The sequence below is a fragment of the Phasianus colchicus genome, chromosome 9, assembly GCF_987193195.1.
Source record: "Phasianus colchicus chromosome 9, bPhaCol1.hap1.1, whole genome shotgun sequence".
Taxonomy (NCBI): Eukaryota; Metazoa; Chordata; class Aves; order Galliformes; family Phasianidae; genus Phasianus; species Phasianus colchicus.
In genome coordinates, this window is record NC_143444.1 from 2,558,076 (window position 1) to 2,574,097 (window position 16,022).

Here is a 16,022-nt window from a genome sequence, read left to right on the forward strand (position 1 = left end):
TGGTGCTCCAGAATAAAAGTAAGCACGCCTCTAGCGAGTGCATCAGAATTAATGAACATGGTCAGATGCCCGTGAGGCTCCGACTCACTGCCCGTAAAGAGCTCTTACGCAGTGGGCATGCGAGAAAATGACGTGCAGCCAAAGTCCTCGATGAAGGCGATCGTGTATGGTGACCTGCCTACCGAAGTGTTCCATTCTTGTGCTCCTTGAGGGACTTGTCTCCAAGGTGCGGCTCAGATGCTGACCCCCTCCTTTCCCTCCCCTTTTTGGCATCTTTCTGGGTGAAACAGTTACCTCAGCTCAGTCCCAAGAGAAAGCATTTTTCACAGGGCAGGTTTCCCCTGGGGAACATTCTTGCCTCTTGTATCATCGGGACATGCCCCTGCTCAGAGGGAAGGAGGAGCTCCTCCATGATTGAGCTATCTCATCCATCATGCTCCAAATCCATCCCGGACCAGCCCATCCCTAATTAGGGCAGCACTCACCTGAAACACCATTTGCATAGATGACCTCTGTGCTGTGCCCCCTCACAAAGCACCCCGCTGCCCCAGGGCCACAGCAGAACCGCTGCCCTCTGAAGTGCTGGACCTGTTGTGCCACACCACTCCTTTCAGGGCATGCTTAATGCACTTTTGGGGCCAGTGTTTGCAGGGGTACTGGGCACTTTCCCCCCTACTCTGGGCCTCAGGAATTGCTGTGTTTACTTGGGAGGCATATAATAATCTTTTTTTCCCTACTATAACAATTGAGCGAAACCCCCAGAAATGCTTGAGGCTGTCTAAATGCAGCTGTTGGGCTGCAGACGTGTGGCGTTTCTGCATTTTTTTAATCAAGGTGAGAGCACAGCATGCCAGCGTATCCTCCCTTTCTTCCCTTCCACTGCACTCTCTGTTTCTTGGAGTGCTTGAGCAAAGCCACAAGACAGACTCAGAACCCTCCCTCTCTGAGTCAGAGCAGCCACTGTCAGGAGCCTGCCTGCGAGACATGGCCGCAGGCCCTGCGCTGCGCACTGTGCTCACTCTCGCCAGTTGCACCAAAGCACTTCGGTGTTTATGGGACTGGGGCAGATGTGTGAGAGGGCCTATGGGTTCCCTGAGGGAACTGGCAGCAGCCACATCTTCCATGGGCAGGCAGGGAAATGTTCTTCCCCACATCAGAGGGCCTTAAGAAATGTGCCAGAAATGAATTAAATCATAGCATTAATGGGCTATAAAGAAAAATTAACCCACATTGCTAACACAAGGTCTGCATGTGATTCCATTCACACCCACTGTCTGAGGCCAGGAGAGGGACTGGAGAGATGCTTTTGACAGGGCTCTCCAGATGTCTTTTCAGGGCTAAAGTGATCAGAACTGGGTCTCAATTTATTAAGAGTTGCTGAAGATTTTTTTTCAACATGTTAGCAGAAATGGAAAGCTACAGAGCAGAGGCAGGAGGACAGTCACATGGGTGTATGGACTTGTGAGTCACTGGGTTGAGCCTCGGACCAAAGAGATTTTGAATGGCTGGCAGGAAGGTGACGAGGTAGAGGAGGTTCAGTCGCTAGGATGGGGCTATGAGGGAGCACTGCCAATATGGGGATGGGTGACTAATGGGGATAATCACTGCAGGATACTATAGGTGCTGAAAGTAGCATTTGCTCAGCAGCTGTGTGGAGGTGGTAGTCAGTACAAGGTGCTGGATCTCCTGAGGGATACCTTCCATAGCTTTCTTTAGTGAGATGAAAATTAAGGGGAGAAACTGGGTTACTCATGGTGTTCGCTGAAGGAGAGGAACCAGTGCAACCAATCCTGTCTCTGGATTTTATTAACTGTACTGCTTCTCTTGTCCTAGCCCCATCACCCACCATTCTGACTTGCAGAATTCTTTGCAAAAGCTAGTCAAAGGTGCCTTTGCTATTTTTCCCCCTCAAGCAAAGCTGGATCCTCAGCAAAGGTAAGACATCTGATTGGTGGTGTTCATAGAGAACATAACTGATTTAGCCTCACTTGCTTCAAAAGGAGGTTGCTCTCTGACAGCAGTGGCAAACTACCATAGAGGAAAACAACACAGAAGGCTATTTCTAGTTATTACTTCTATCCCAAATCACCTTTCCCTTTCAAAGTCTATTAAGCCCAAAGGGAAACACCTATGAACCGTTTGTGCTTCAGAGAGCCTGAATAGTCACAAGGAAGGGATATGAGTTAAACTACCACACTGGCAAGTGATTCCAGTAGTGACCCCTCCCTCCAAAACACTTCAGTACAAAGACAGCATTGCTGGCATGCAGCATGATGAGCGCTCTATACATTTCATAGTGAAATCACTTTTTATGGGTGGCAGAAAAGATAATGGTAGCTGGAGGACGTACAGCTTCCTTCAACAATACTTGGCATGAAACAAAGGAGCCCATCGACATAATGTTTTCAATTTATTTATATAAACAACTGCATTTTAAAAAACCATTCTTGTCCTATAAAAATAGAGTGAAAAACAATTCACAGAATTTTAAATAAATAATCTCAAACATACACATTTATCACGATCAACTTGAACCCAGCCAAACCCAGCAGGTTGGGTCACAGATAAACATGGCTTCAGAGTACAAAGCGTAGAGTGAACTGGATTGAGTGAACTGGATTCCTTTCCAAAGCAGCTTGTAAGAACAAGGCTGAAATGAACTTTTTTTTTTTTTTTAATGAATTCTTTTTTACCTACCTCAAAATAACTAGATCTGCCCAGACTTGTCTCCCTTTGATTTTAAGCCATACAATTTTCCTTGCGAATGGTACGTAAGTGCTCTAAAGCATGTTCCAAAGTGGTCTGAATGATAGCTACATACTTAACCGATAATTAAGTAGCTTTCATTAGTTGAACACAGTACTGGCCTCCCCCCCCCCCCCTTTTTTTTTTTTGTTATAAGGTTATTGAATTTTCTTCCTTCTTTGTGCCTCAAATATGAAAACAAAACACCCTTCCATCTCCCAAAGCATTCATACCAAGGACCACCTCAAATCAGTCACTAGTATCAATTGCTGTAGGAGCTCTGAAGTCAGCTATTTGTGCTACCAGTTACAAGTTTGCACTGTAGAACATGATCAGCATCTTTAAACAAATCAATAAAAATACAGAAGTCACAGTCAAACTATACTAGTACCACAGTCATTACAACACAAGCCTCTACAAGCATTCAAGAGATTCAGACAGAAATATAAAACAAGTCCTTTTCCACAAGAGGCCAAGGAATTTTGGCTGGGGACATAGAATACCAGGTTGCTGCTCTACTCCAGTCTGAAGTAACATTCTTTTTATCTACAGTTCCCCAGCTGATTTTATGGGAAGATCATCTTCTACATTTCCTCTCTAGAAATTAAAAAAAATACCCTTATATGCAAAGGTTGAAGTGCTGGTACAAGATCCCACTTAAGTTCTTATGTGCCCCCATGAGACTAGATACTTTAGTGCTGGACCAGGACAAATGTGTCTGGGATATTTTGTGCTTAGCTAGCTATTATTTTTTTCTCCTTAGAGCTCAAGCCACTCCTTTAAAATGCCTCTGTTTATACTGTAATAAATAAAACATTAATATCCCCCCTCCAACCAAATAAACAATTTACAGTCATGAGCTAGACCTCTATTTACGTAGACGTAGACTAACAAAGCCTTGGTGCCTTGAAGTTCAGCTCACTCAGTGCTACTTATGTTTATATAGTGTCCCAATTTTTTTTTTTTTAATTCTCTAAATTATTCCCCGATAATTTCCATTTGGCTACATAAACCTATATTATAGTCATGTCCTTAAGGACAAAAGGAATGTATAGTTTTATCTAGAATGACAGATTTATACCATCCAGAGTATTTATATTGACCAGACAATTACAGCTACAAAAAAAAAAAAAAAAGCAACCCCACACTAATAGACTTTGGATTAAGATCTCCAAAAACTTGCAAAGTAAGATGTCTACTGATATACAAGCAGCCTTGTTTTCCTGCCTGACAGTCGTGTCTAAGCTCAGTACCACTGTTAACATCATCTCACATAAATAATACTTCTGCAACACATGCTTCAAAAACAGGTAGCATCTCAGACGAGTTCTATTATCCTTAAATAATTAAATTAATAATTAAATTAAAAATGATGAAAAAGTATAATGCCACACAAAAGGACAGACTTACAAAAAAAAAAAAAATCAATCATGTAAATTACTGTACAAAGTGCCTTATTTGCATGAGGGAGAGGTAGTATCACTGACAAACGCAATGCATTTTCTGACTATAAATAAGCAAGACTCAAACATGTATTTGTTAATCTTGGAGTGCTCATACAGAATTCAGAATCTTTTCTAGCAGTTTTCATTAAATCACGTTCTCATTTTTAGTCTGAAGGTCATTTTCAAGTTTAAAAAATTGCTGAGGCAATAACTTGCTTTCTGTAGTGTTACGTGACCTGTCGAAGTGAGAAGACAACCCTAACACCCTTTGTCAAGTATTAAAACAAGTAAAAAACCGGAACTTGGTCCATTTTGGAATACGTAGTTCTGCTACAGAAGGCTTTAAACAAGGGATTCACTACTGCAGAGCTGAAACACAGAAAATCCCTTTTTCTAAAACGAAACCTTACTTGAGTAAGGAATCTAGGGCAACCCTCAAAGTGAAGATGCAAAGGGTTGCTTTATGTTTTCTAAATACTAGATCTATAAATAGAATAACTTAGATAAATAAATAAATTAGATGGCTAATTTACAACTCAGCAGATCGCTCTTTCAGTAGTAGTGTGGGGTTGATATCTTCCATTGCTGTGTTTGAGGTACTAACATTAATAGTTGCCTCTGTGGGTTCAGGATTTAAGACATGGAAAGCAGTGAAAGGACAGCCTTTCACATTGTTGCAGATGAGCTTCTGTAAGGAGGCAGTATTGATTATTTCAAACCCCACTTTGCCACCAAAGGTGCTTGGCTTCCAGTACTCAGGGGAGCATATTGTATTTCCCATCAGTCCTTTCAGAGAGAACGGTGCACCAATTTCTACCATTGTTTCACCAAAGATGGCACCTGGTCTTGGCTTTTCTACAAGAAGGCCTGGATACAGTTCCATAGCATCTATGTCTCCATAAAGCTCTTCTAGTTCAGCAGCCATTTCTTTTTCTCCTGTAATTATTAATGAATAAGAACAGTAAGTGGAAAGTCCTGTTTCAACAGCAGCAATATCCTGCTAAAGTTCAGAAATAGCGCCGCAGGTTTCTATTACCCACTTTAAGGAAAAATGGAACTTGTTTATAAGGAAAGATTAAGAACTGTTACCTGTAAGTTCTTCAAATGATTTGAATGGTTTCAACATGAAGCGTTTCCTGTACTCATTCAAGGACTGGTATCTCATTTGTCTGCTTTGGTCAATTGAAGCCTTTGCTACTTTCTGTACTGCAGCTGGAACATTTTTCCCACCAGCAACCTATTTGACAGGAACAAAAAAGAGTAGTAAGATCTCCAGATAAAAGTTGAGAAAGTTGTATCTTTATATTATTAGTTCTGGATAGATCTATTGCATTGTTGGTCAACCCCCAAGTTGATGTCTCTGATTACTATTAACTTGAGGAAAATACCTACCCTGCCAGCACTTTGCTTGGAGAAAGATTTCACCATATGGGAAAGGCCATGTTCCAGCATTATGGAGTTGTTGTAGAGGAACTGCTGGAAAGTGTACTCCTGGTCATGTATCTGAAAAGTGTCAGGCAGAAGTGGGTGCCAGTGGTACAGAGTATTGAATTCAGCTGCAATTCGGTTCTGGTATTGAAAACGCTGGTTGAACAGAAGCTCAGGATCAAACTTCAGTTTGAAGTGGTAGCCACTCAAGTGCTGCACATAATCTTCAATAACTATCTTGATTGTTTCTCCTGTTGGAGAATAAAGAGGATACAGAAATCAATACTGCTTCCCTAAGAAACACCAGGCAGTTACCCTGCTCTGAGGACATATTTCTAAGCTTATCTAGGGGAACACATGAACACACAGAAGACCTACAAAAACTATAGAAATCAAGAATAATACACTCATTAGCATTCTGTAGTACCTTATGGAATGAAGATTTATATTTTGGGAGATAAGTTTTCCCCCCTACCACCTCCATAGCTTGCTCCACTCTGCTTATCCTCTCCCAGACTACACTTCTTTTGGTTTTCTACAAAATCTGTAGGAAGTCATTAATTACTGTCTATGTTGCATTTGATTATACAATGCTATCTAGGATAGGGGTAGGAGGAAAAGGAAGTCAGCATCTCAAGGCAATCTCTCAGCTTCTGAGCTGCTTAATGTAATTGCTTTCTCTTGGTTTACTGTTTCATTCAGTATTTAGGCACAGACTTTTTCCAACTGCATGCATCAAGATTAATAAGATGCAAGACCACTTAACAGAAAGTAAGATGTAAGAAACATGTACAGTTTCATTCTATGCCACTTCTGACTTAACTACAACCCATCTCAAAGCATACCTGAATTCACCCAGTCCCAGAAGAAAAAGAAATTGTCAGTTTAGGAGCAACTGAGGTCACCTAACCTCACAGGCTCTCTCTGAAAAACTAACCTTCCTGCTTTTTCAGTTCTGCTTTCCTGAGATAAAGGGAACTGTCTATCACTTGACTCCATTTTTTTCATTTTGGTATTTAATGCGGGCAGGAGGAAACTGTATTTTAATACAGTTTCCATGAGGGATCATGAAGGCTCTGATTTACTCCCTCACATATCAATTAAACAGTTCTTCCTCTTATTATATTGACTGCGGCTGCCATAGGAATGGACAGAAGTGTCAAGCTCAAGAGAATGTTAAGAGTTTCACATGCAAAAGTAACACACCTATCAATATGAGTCTTGTAGTCTGAAATAGCCGCTCATCATCCCACTCCGGATGCTCCTGTTTCAAGATGTCACAGACTCTGTTGTGTTCTCTCAGCCATATTGTTGCATACATCATTAGGCCTGGGACCAAGCCAAACACCTCCTGCCCAACAGAAAACTGCAGGTGCTCAGGAACATGAGGAGGGTAGATCATCTCTGCTTGAGTGTCCTTTACTGTTGGTGGATACATTTCTCCATCAATCATCTGCCAGGGAGGAGGCACAGGAGAAAGAACAAGAGAATTATAAGCTAAGATGCTTACAAGTTATACCAACTTTAGGCAAGCTATGCTGTGAACAGAGCACTAATTTTAAGAAACATGTCATCCAATAAAAAGGTGGCAGTTGAGATGTACCTGATACTTTAGTTTTCCATCCTTGCGAAGTCTTAATTTAAGTTGCCTCTCCAGAGTCTCTCCATAAATGTGGTTCAAGTCAACCTGTAAAATAAGAGCATTAAGAACGTGAAGACAAGCCACATTTTTTGCTATTTTAGGACAGGTCCTATTACTAATAGATGATCTGGCATCCACAGATGTTTACCTTTTGATTACAGTATTGTTACCTTATAAGTATCACACACTGATATTTAAGATGAAGCCAAATTATTTCCTGGCAACTGCAGCAATCTCTGCATTAAGTTTTTAAATCAGACTGGCAATTTAAGAGGACTCTGTTTAGAGTGTCAATGGCATTTTATTAAGCAGAGAGCTCTTTATATATACAAAGATGTTACAGATTTCTGCTTTAGACATGCAAACTATGTTTATATTGAGAATTTCTTTATCCCAAACCTATTTTTTTATAGATAAATACCTATAAGTCCAAATTTGCTTTTCAAGTTATTTTAAAACTATCTACTTAGCAGCACAAAATAAGATACTGTATAAAGCATCTCTGCAACTGATGGAAAGAGTCCAGAGTAGTTCTAAAAAAAAACACTCATTACACCTAGCACACTTCAGGTAAAAGCAGATTCTTTGAAGAAATCACAGCCCTCACTGTACAGAGATTTTAAGCAGAATTACGTGCTTGGCACAAACAATTCTGACCTAAGAGATGCTACTGAGTTGCTGGAATTTTGCCTAAAGAGAAGCCATGTAAGGAGTAAAGCCAACAGTTGCTGTGTTGCACAGTATATGCACAGTGTTTGCATATTCTGACTACCTGTAACATATCATTCTAGCTAACTGCTTGGTAGCTCCTGAGAGCTCAGTGCTGCATTCAAGTTCCAAAGCTATGATCTTACCCCATGGCCATAAGCTTTGGTGAAGCCAGGCCCTTTCTTATGGTCTGTCTTAAAGAACTGATGAGTGAAGTGCTGGGCAAAGAATGTGAACATCACATTTGTGCCTTGTGGGTCAGGAATAAATTTTCTCCGCAGCAAGAATTTCTCCACAATCAGCTTTGAATCTGGGAGCTCTTTTTTACCTAGAAGAAAAATTTCCTTATAGCAAGATATTCATGACAATTATGCTTCATACTTATTTTTGCTCCTAAAAACCAAACAGGTTTCCTATTTTCAACTCTTTAACAAAGGACAGCAGCTTACTAACAAGGGGAACTATCAACTATCTTCTTTTTGTTGGTCATAGCTTTCCCATGCTTATTTTTTTGTGTTTATTAGAAGCTTTCTAATTCCTGGTTTTAGAACAGTTAATAATGAGTGCCAGAATGATTATCTTTTAGGTTCATTACACAATATAACTCATTCATTGCCATTCTCAAAGTCAACAATGTATTAGGACAGTTGTAGACAAGCAGATCTCTTGGTGTTTTCTAGGACAAAAAGATAAATAAGATTCCTAGAAATGAACACTATGTATCTATTTTGTTCCTTACCTTTAACACCCATTGGTGTTGGACAGTCATGTCCTACTGGTGGAAGGCTTCTTGTGTAATAGGAAAGATTGGAATAAGCTTCCCAGGATTTGTAATTATAGTCACTGTTGTATGTTGGTGGGCTGTCAATCAAGTGGGATCTTGCTGGAAGAGGAAAAAAAAGATGTATTTCACATATATTAAAATGGAGATTAAGAAGTACAAGGAGTCACAGTGCTACATTGTTTCCATGTATTTTTGGCAGCAGTTGCATTCATAAGTTCCACACATATAATCCCATTTGACTCCAGTAACTTGTGGCTAATGAATAATCAGAACTGGTCCCAGTTTAGCAGTTGGATCCAGCTATTCTATAACAAATGATGCAGATTGTGTTAGCAAAACTGGAGATTCTATCTGAGATGAGGAAAAAAAAAAAGCATGTCTGAAAGACTATTTCACACCAAGCGTGAATATGCTTATAGATCCTAAGTTTTCTTTTGAGTGCTTTTACCATAACACATTTTATTTTGCTATTTTATCAATAAACTAATCAAATAAAGTATTTGGAGCCCTACGTGTAGCTCCTGTCAATTAGGAGTACTGGAAGAGTGAATGTATACTTACACGTCAACACGTATCTCATAATAGTATCTCGTAAGAAGGAAATGTTGTTGATGATGTTCCAGACTCCTTTGAAGTGGGTGAGAATGTAGTGGACAGTATTTGGTGTAGGTTTCAATGTTAATTTCAGCCACGTGAAGAATTCCGCTGTGAGCAAAGATGGAAAGATTGTAAGTTGCCATTCAGAATAACCTGCAATTCTGTAATTGAGTTCTCAGGCTCCGTTTCCGTGCAAAGAGATCAGAGGTACTTACGTGTCGTACAGTTTTCCCCATAATAGCCTGTCCTCGTGCAGTCGCATTCATACCGATCAAATCCTGTTGTCATGCACACACCTCTGTTCTGACACGGGAGGGAGCAGCAAGGGTTGGCTGGAAATGAAATCAAACGCTGCAGTTAGAAGAGCGCCTTCTCTACTGGATCAGCATCACAGGGCGGGCAGCAGAACGAGTTCCACCCGCACGAGAATTCGGGCAGCTCCCGGCAACATCGGCGACACAAGCGGGGAAGCGCACTGTTTGCGGGCTGCAACGAACCAGCTCCGAACGCTGGCTCAGAGGGGGTCCGACAGCCCTGCTACGCTAACTTCGGTGTCACGAAGTAAAACAGAAGCCCTACGCTCCGGCTGCGAGCATCGCCGCGGGCCCGGCCCGCCGCCGCCTGTCCGGGAGCTCCCCGCACCGCGGCCGTGCGGCACCGCGCAGCACCGGGACGCAGAGCCGGAACCCCCGGGGCCAGCCGCCCACCGCGCCCCACACTCACCTGCGTGGCCGGCAGCCAGGAGAGCGGCCAGCAGCGCACAAGGCACGAGCATATCCCGGCGGGCTTCTTTACGCTTTCCTCGCAGCTACCGAAATCCCAAGGACGCTCGAAATCGCACAAATCGTACTGCAGCCAGGTACTCACCCTCATTTATACATCCCGCCGTGAGTCACCTCCCCCCCCCCGGCCCGGAAACTAATGAAAGATTGGGGGATTTTGTTGCCTTGCTCCGCCCCGTCCCGCTCCTTGCTCCTTGCTCCCACCTGCTGGGGGCGCCCCCGGGCGCGGGCCGTGCTTCGTTCGTCTCGGTCCGGTCTGATGCGGTCCGGGCGCGGCGCGGCGCGGTACGTGAGGGGGCGGTGGGGGAGGGCGCCGAGCTCGGGGCGGGGGAGCGCAGCACCGCGGGGCACCGCGCAGCACCGCGCAGCACCGCGGGATGCCTCTGAGCGCGCGGAGCGGGCAGCCACGGGATCGTGTGCGCCGGGCTCCTTCCGCCAGATGCTGCTGACCCCCCGCTGACCCAGCCTTGGTTGGATCGTTGGCTATTAATGAGGTCATCTCGGCAATTTCGTTTAGTGAAGCGCGCTTCCTCACGCGCGGAGCAGAGCCCGTCGCACAGCGTGGTACTGCAGACGGATGCTACGGGGGGAGACGGGTCTTTGGGGCGTGCTTGGTTTGATTTTTGCACGTTTGCCAATCCCGTTATTAGGTGTCTTACCTCAAAACGAGCAACGCTGCTTTTTTTCTTGCCTTCGCCTTAAAGTGCCCCTGCTGCTGCTGAGCACGGTCACGTTGTAAACAAAATCTTAGCTCATTTCCTCCCAGCAGCACGCAGACGGGATGCTTTTTGTCACAGATTTCTAACCGGCACACGTTACCTCTATTTTTACTCTTTGTTGCGCACGGAAGGTTACGAAACAACAGGACGTTGCCGAGTTGTGTAAGGGCCGCGCGGTGCTGGGCCCACCGCTGCCTCCCCCGCCGCCTGCACGCTCCGGGAGCAGAGAGCCACGGTCGGGTCTGTAACGACACGCCTCGAGATTTGAGGTGATGGTGTTTACATTGCAAATCGTTGCCTTGAAAAGGGATTTAGTCCGATTTAAACAAAATCTTATTTTTGGCTCTGAAGAAACACTCTGTGGTTGAGTGAATAATTTGTGCGCATCGGTAATAGGTCATCCGAGATGTTTTAGAGAGCGGTGCACAAAGGTCTGTCATTGCGTGATTCTTCTGCAGTAGCACAAGGCACATCTTCTCATTTTATGCTCACACACACAGAGGTATGTGTAGGTGTCAGTGGCCCTACAAAGCACTGCTAGCCTCAGCCGCACATCTGGAGCACACGTGGTGTCGGGAGCCTGTCCCTGCATGCACTGCTGCATGCTGTGCCTTTGTGCAGGTTGTTCAGCCCTCCATGGTGTGAAACAGGGAGCCTGGCTCCTGCGTTATGAGCTCAACGACCAGTCATGAAACACAAGTGGTGTTGGAATCACAGAAATCACAAGGTTGGAAAGGACGACAAGATCATCTAGTCCAACCATCCTCCCATCACCATTGCTACCACAAGCACTAAACCAGATCTCGCAGCTCCTCATCCAGGTGCCTCTTGAACACTGCCAGGGATGCCGACTCCACCACCACCCTGTGCAGCCATTCCAGTGCCTGACCACTCTCTGAGAGAAAAAGTTCTTCCTTATGTCTGATCTAAACCTCTTCTGGTACAGCGGCCATTTCCTCGGGCCCTGTTTGTTGCCTGGGAGAAGAAGCCAAACCCCTCCTCTCACAACCTCCCTTCAGGAAGTTGTATGGTGTAGTGTTCCATGGGTATAGAGAGGGACATCCCCTACACACGGCACCATGGATTGAGGTCTAGCCTTGCAGGTTTTGCATTTCCATTTCACACCGTTCCTATTCTGTCTCACAGAGCGGTGATGGATGTTGGGCACTAAGACCTCACTGAAAACACCAGACAAGCGAGGTGTTACTCTTTAATAAGATGTGTGGGAATTGGTAAATGCAGAAGGTATTTCTGAGATGTAGAAGCAACAGTGCTAAAGGGAAAACTGAATGAGTTGCATAGTAGAGAATTATCTTTGAAATGATTAAACCTTGCTTGGGTACCATGTAGATATGGGAAACGTATTAGTAAAAGTTTTGAGTTATAAAAACAGACGTTATACATCTTGAGCAACAGAGCAGAACTTGTCTGCTGAGAGTGAGGGGATGCTGCTGCTGGCACCACGCCGTACCTGCTCCAGGCAGGGTGTGTGGTGAAACGTGAGCTCTCTTCAGTCTGCTTTATGCTGGGAAGGGGCATTTATGCAGTGAATGGCTGTGCTGGAGCTGGAGGCATCCATCGCCTGCTCTGGCGGGTTGAAGCAGGATGATGGAAAATCAGGCAGGTCGGGTATGGTTGTTTTTCCAAGGGGTGCCCTTCACCCTCACGTGTTGTTTTGAAATTGCTTGTAATCAAGATCTGATCATATTTTTGAAGGAGATTTTTTCTTATGAATAAACTGTTTTTGCTGTGGCAGCATTCAACACCAGGTGTAGAGTCTTTGCATCAACTAACAAGTTCATTATTTATTTAACATATGAAGTGTCCATGAAAAAAATCACCATTATTTTTACTTCTCCAGTGATCGTTTCAAATATCCTTTGCTCTAGATGAAGGAGTGTGTGGAACAGAGTACCTTCCTCTACCTGAACATTTTCACTTTGAAATTTCTGAAGATGGTGATTCCCGTATGTTTCCCTTATGTCCTGTTTCTGTTCCAGGTAGTTCTGTCTAGAGCATCTGCCGGATTCACAGTTCTTTACTGAGGCCAGCTTGCTGGCTCCTGATGGCTGAGTTTCAGGAAAGCACTAGGAGAAAATTCAGCAATCTGGCATGCCTCAGTAATGCCCCTGAGGGACACAATGGACATCCTTATCCTTCTGCATTACCCACCACGTGCACCCAGGTCTCTGAGCAAAAGCAGTCCCACAGATAAGCTTGCCTTTGTCTGAAATCCTGAAAACTTAGGCAAATTGTGTTGTTCTGGTAAGAATGATGATGTTCCTGAGATGGCGTGTTTGTGGCGGGGAGATGGAAGTTTTGCAAAGTGGGAATGTTTGTCCATCATTCATCTTCCTTGCAAGGTGTGTACAGTGTTTAAGCATAGCTTTCAAAGCCACCATTTTTTATTTTAATTTTATTATATATATTTTTTAACAAATGCAGTTTTTCGTCTCCTGATTATCTTCATTATTCATTTTATCTGTAGCCATGGCTTGGAGGGAAAAATTAGGAAAAGCTTCATTTGTCATTGGGAGCGTTTATACCCCTGAAATTTGTCTCTGCACTCTGATATGTTTGTTAATGACACATGGAAATTAAATGATAGTTCTATATACATAGTGGAATATAAAGTAACATAGATTTTCTCCATATTAGTAGGCAGAACCCCACCTGGCCTGTTTATGACAGACAGCAGAAAGTGTCTGAATCAAGGAATATCCTAGGTTGGAGGGGACCCATAGACATCACTGAGTCCAACTCCTGGTTCCACACAGGACTACCCAAAATCTGAACCCTATGCCTGAGAATGTTGTCTTAGTGCCCCCTGAGCTCCAGCAGCTGTAGGCTGTGCCCACTGCCCTGGGCAGCCTGCTCCATGCCCAACCACTGCTACAGACTCTTTCCCTAACCCTCCACCAGCCCCTCCCCAATTGCTCCATGCCTCCAGGCCCTGCTGCTGTGACAGAGAGCAGAGCTCAGAGCAACCCTTCTGCTCCCCATCATGAGAAAGCCATAGGCCACCATGGGGCCTCCCCTCAGCCTCATCTTCTCTGGGTTGAACAAACCGAGGGACCTCAGCCACACTTCGCATCTCTTTCCCTCCGGACCCTTTATCATCTCTGTAGCCCTCCTTTGGACACATTCAGACAGTTCTATTCCTTTTTGTACTGTGGTGCCCACAACTTCACGGTGCAATGTAGACAGTCACTTCCCTTGGCCAGTTTGCAACACTGGAGTGCTTGATGCACTCCAGGATACAGTTGGCCTTCCTGGCTGCCCGGGCACAATGCTGACTCATGTTCAATTTGCTGTTGAGCAGGTCCCTTTCAGTGGGGCTGCTGTCCAGCATCACTCCCCAGTACAGATAGCCAGGAAATGCAGAAGGGTTCACTGAATGTTACTGCCCCCTTCTGCTGGATGTTTTTTTTCTATTGTATAGCATGATGAATGATGATATTCATATCATCAAGATGTTTTGGGTTTTTTTGCCATTTAGATGGATGGCACTTTTTTTTCAAGGTGAGCTCTAATAAGTCACTCATTCACGAAACAAGCCACATAGTGTTCTGTTTTGTAACTGAACTCCATAAGATGAAGTTGTTGTTAGATTCTTAAACAAAAATGTATATGTACATGTTAAGTAACTTCACTGTAAATGCATAATTAGAATTTTTGCTCTTGCAAGATTTCAAACTGTAACTATTCAAAGTGGAATTGAAGAAATGCTTGAGGTAGCAGACTATATTGTTATGCCAAAAAACGCTGCCTTTCTTGTAGGCAAGAATCCCATCCTGGGATGGCACGGCTCCTGGGGCTGCCACGCTGAGCTGGGTGCTGTGTGTCAGAGGGATGAGAACTGAAAGCTGTGATGTATGATTTGCTGGAAAAAAAGAGAAGTGGTAAACATCAAGTGTTTATAATATTGCCACTTAATGATCATAAATCACCTTTCTTACTTGGTTAAGAATCAAGTATTAAGAATAGCTTCTGAATGCCTTTTTCCTTTTCTTATTGTTTTCTACCTGCCCTCTCCTTCCATATGGTCAAGAAGTTAAGCTTTAAAAGGAGAAAGGTGAGTTTATTCTTATTTTGCATCATACGGGGTGAAAATGACAAAAGGTAATCTGCCTCTAAGTTACAGACCTATTAAACTTTTAATTGTAGTGAGTGGAAGGATCTTGTGCATCTAAAAGAATCCCTGGGAAAATTGCTTTTGCAGGTAAAAAAAATACTCCAAAACCTGATTCTTTTCGTTGAGCTGTATGCTGTTGAGTAGAAATAAAATAGAGCATGAGAAGCTGTGATTTAGACGTCTGCCATGTTCACCTGTGTGGTGGGTTTTCTTGTTGCTCCAAGATATGATGGGTAGCAGAAAGACTCTTTTCTGTTGGGAATGTTCTGGAGAGGGAGCATCAATCTCCAAAGATTGCTTGTGTTTCCCAGCGAGATGCTGATACACTGTGCTGGTCAGCTCCTTTAATGAACGGATTGGATTTTGTAAATGAACAAGTATACAATGCACGGTGTCAAGTAAAGGCATGCTTTTGCTGATAATTACAAAGATCCATGTCTGAACATGTAACAGTTTTGTGTTCATTATGAGCTCCAAGTCTAACATCTGTCACAACTGTTACAAATTAAGTGTGGTATTTGTATCACATTCATGGAAACATGAATCAAACATTTATAGGCACTTTAGAGGATGGAATGAATCAAAGTGCATTTTTTTTCCTATCCACTTTTTGCCTTTATGGGTTTCTAAGAAAATAGAAAAACAGCCCGATCAGTGAGTTGTGTGGGATGCACACATTGCATGGTAAAAATGGTAAAACCAAAGACTTGTTGCATCAGCTGGTCTTGAAATCAGAGGGGCTGTTTGCACTGAAGCTGCAGTGAATTTATTTTCACTTCTTTTTAATATGTTTCAAATGTTTTCCCTTCCTTTGTGATTGTAGGAGTCTCATCGTCATGTTATTTCCTGGCAAACAGACCTGTTATATATTTCTTCAGCCTGTACTTTTCTGTTCTTTTATTGCAAAATGTGCTTGATCTGAAGCTCACTGTCACCATATGTTAAATATGTTGCAGCACAAACACTCTGCAGAGTTGCTGGGTACAAAGATATGATAACAAATCTGCGTGTTCTGAAAACATTCTTGAAAACTGAAG

The 16,022-nt window shown here is 43.4% G+C and overlaps 1 protein-coding gene and 1 long non-coding RNA gene across 4 annotated transcripts; one reads left to right on the forward strand and one right to left on the reverse strand.

Moving 5' to 3' along the window:
• Positions 1-4,718: 4,718 nt before the first annotated feature.
• Positions 4,719-10,958, reverse strand: PTGS2 (prostaglandin-endoperoxide synthase 2). Of its 3 annotated transcripts, XM_090145896.1 has the most exons (11): positions 10,791-10,957; positions 10,073-10,711; positions 9,565-9,681; positions 9,314-9,457; positions 8,708-8,851; positions 8,115-8,296; positions 7,222-7,305; positions 6,825-7,071; positions 5,583-5,869; positions 5,280-5,427; positions 4,719-5,126 (listed from the first exon to the last, which is right to left on the reverse strand). In XM_090145896.1, the coding sequence occupies exons 2-11, from the start codon at positions 10,122-10,124 to the stop codon at positions 4,720-4,722; spliced, it is 1,812 nt and encodes a 603-aa protein (XP_090002022.1). In that variant the 5' UTR covers positions 10,125-10,711; positions 10,791-10,957; the 3' UTR covers position 4,719. The 3 variants fall into 3 exon arrangements, with proteins under 3 accessions (XP_090002022.1, XP_090002023.1, XP_031464339.1); XM_090145897.1 differs by lacking the exon at positions 10,073-10,711 and having other exon boundaries at positions 10,791-10,958; XM_031608479.2 differs by lacking the exon at positions 10,791-10,957 and having other exon boundaries at positions 10,073-10,784.
• Positions 10,349-14,926, forward strand: LOC149916721 (uncharacterized). The gene is made up of 3 exons (XR_016469055.1): positions 10,349-10,416; positions 12,851-14,752; positions 14,902-14,926. It is a non-coding gene; the product is annotated as an uncharacterized LOC149916721 (long non-coding RNA).
• Positions 14,927-16,022: the final 1,096 nt, after the last annotated feature.

Bases quoted from the DNA above. Each gene is read 5' to 3' on its own strand.
- PTGS2 (XM_090145896.1), bottom strand. From the start codon at position 10,124: ATGCTCGTGCCTTGTGCGCTGCTGGCCGCTCTCCTGGCTGCCGGCCAC. The intron at 9,682-10,072 runs GTGAGTGTGGGG...TTTCATTTCCAG, and splicing joins CCTGGCTGCCGGCCACGCAG to CCAACCCTTGCTGCTCCCTC. The intron at 7,072-7,221 runs GTACATCTCAAC...CCTCCCTGGCAG, and splicing joins ATGGAAAACTAAAGTATCAG to ATGATTGATGGAGAAATGTA.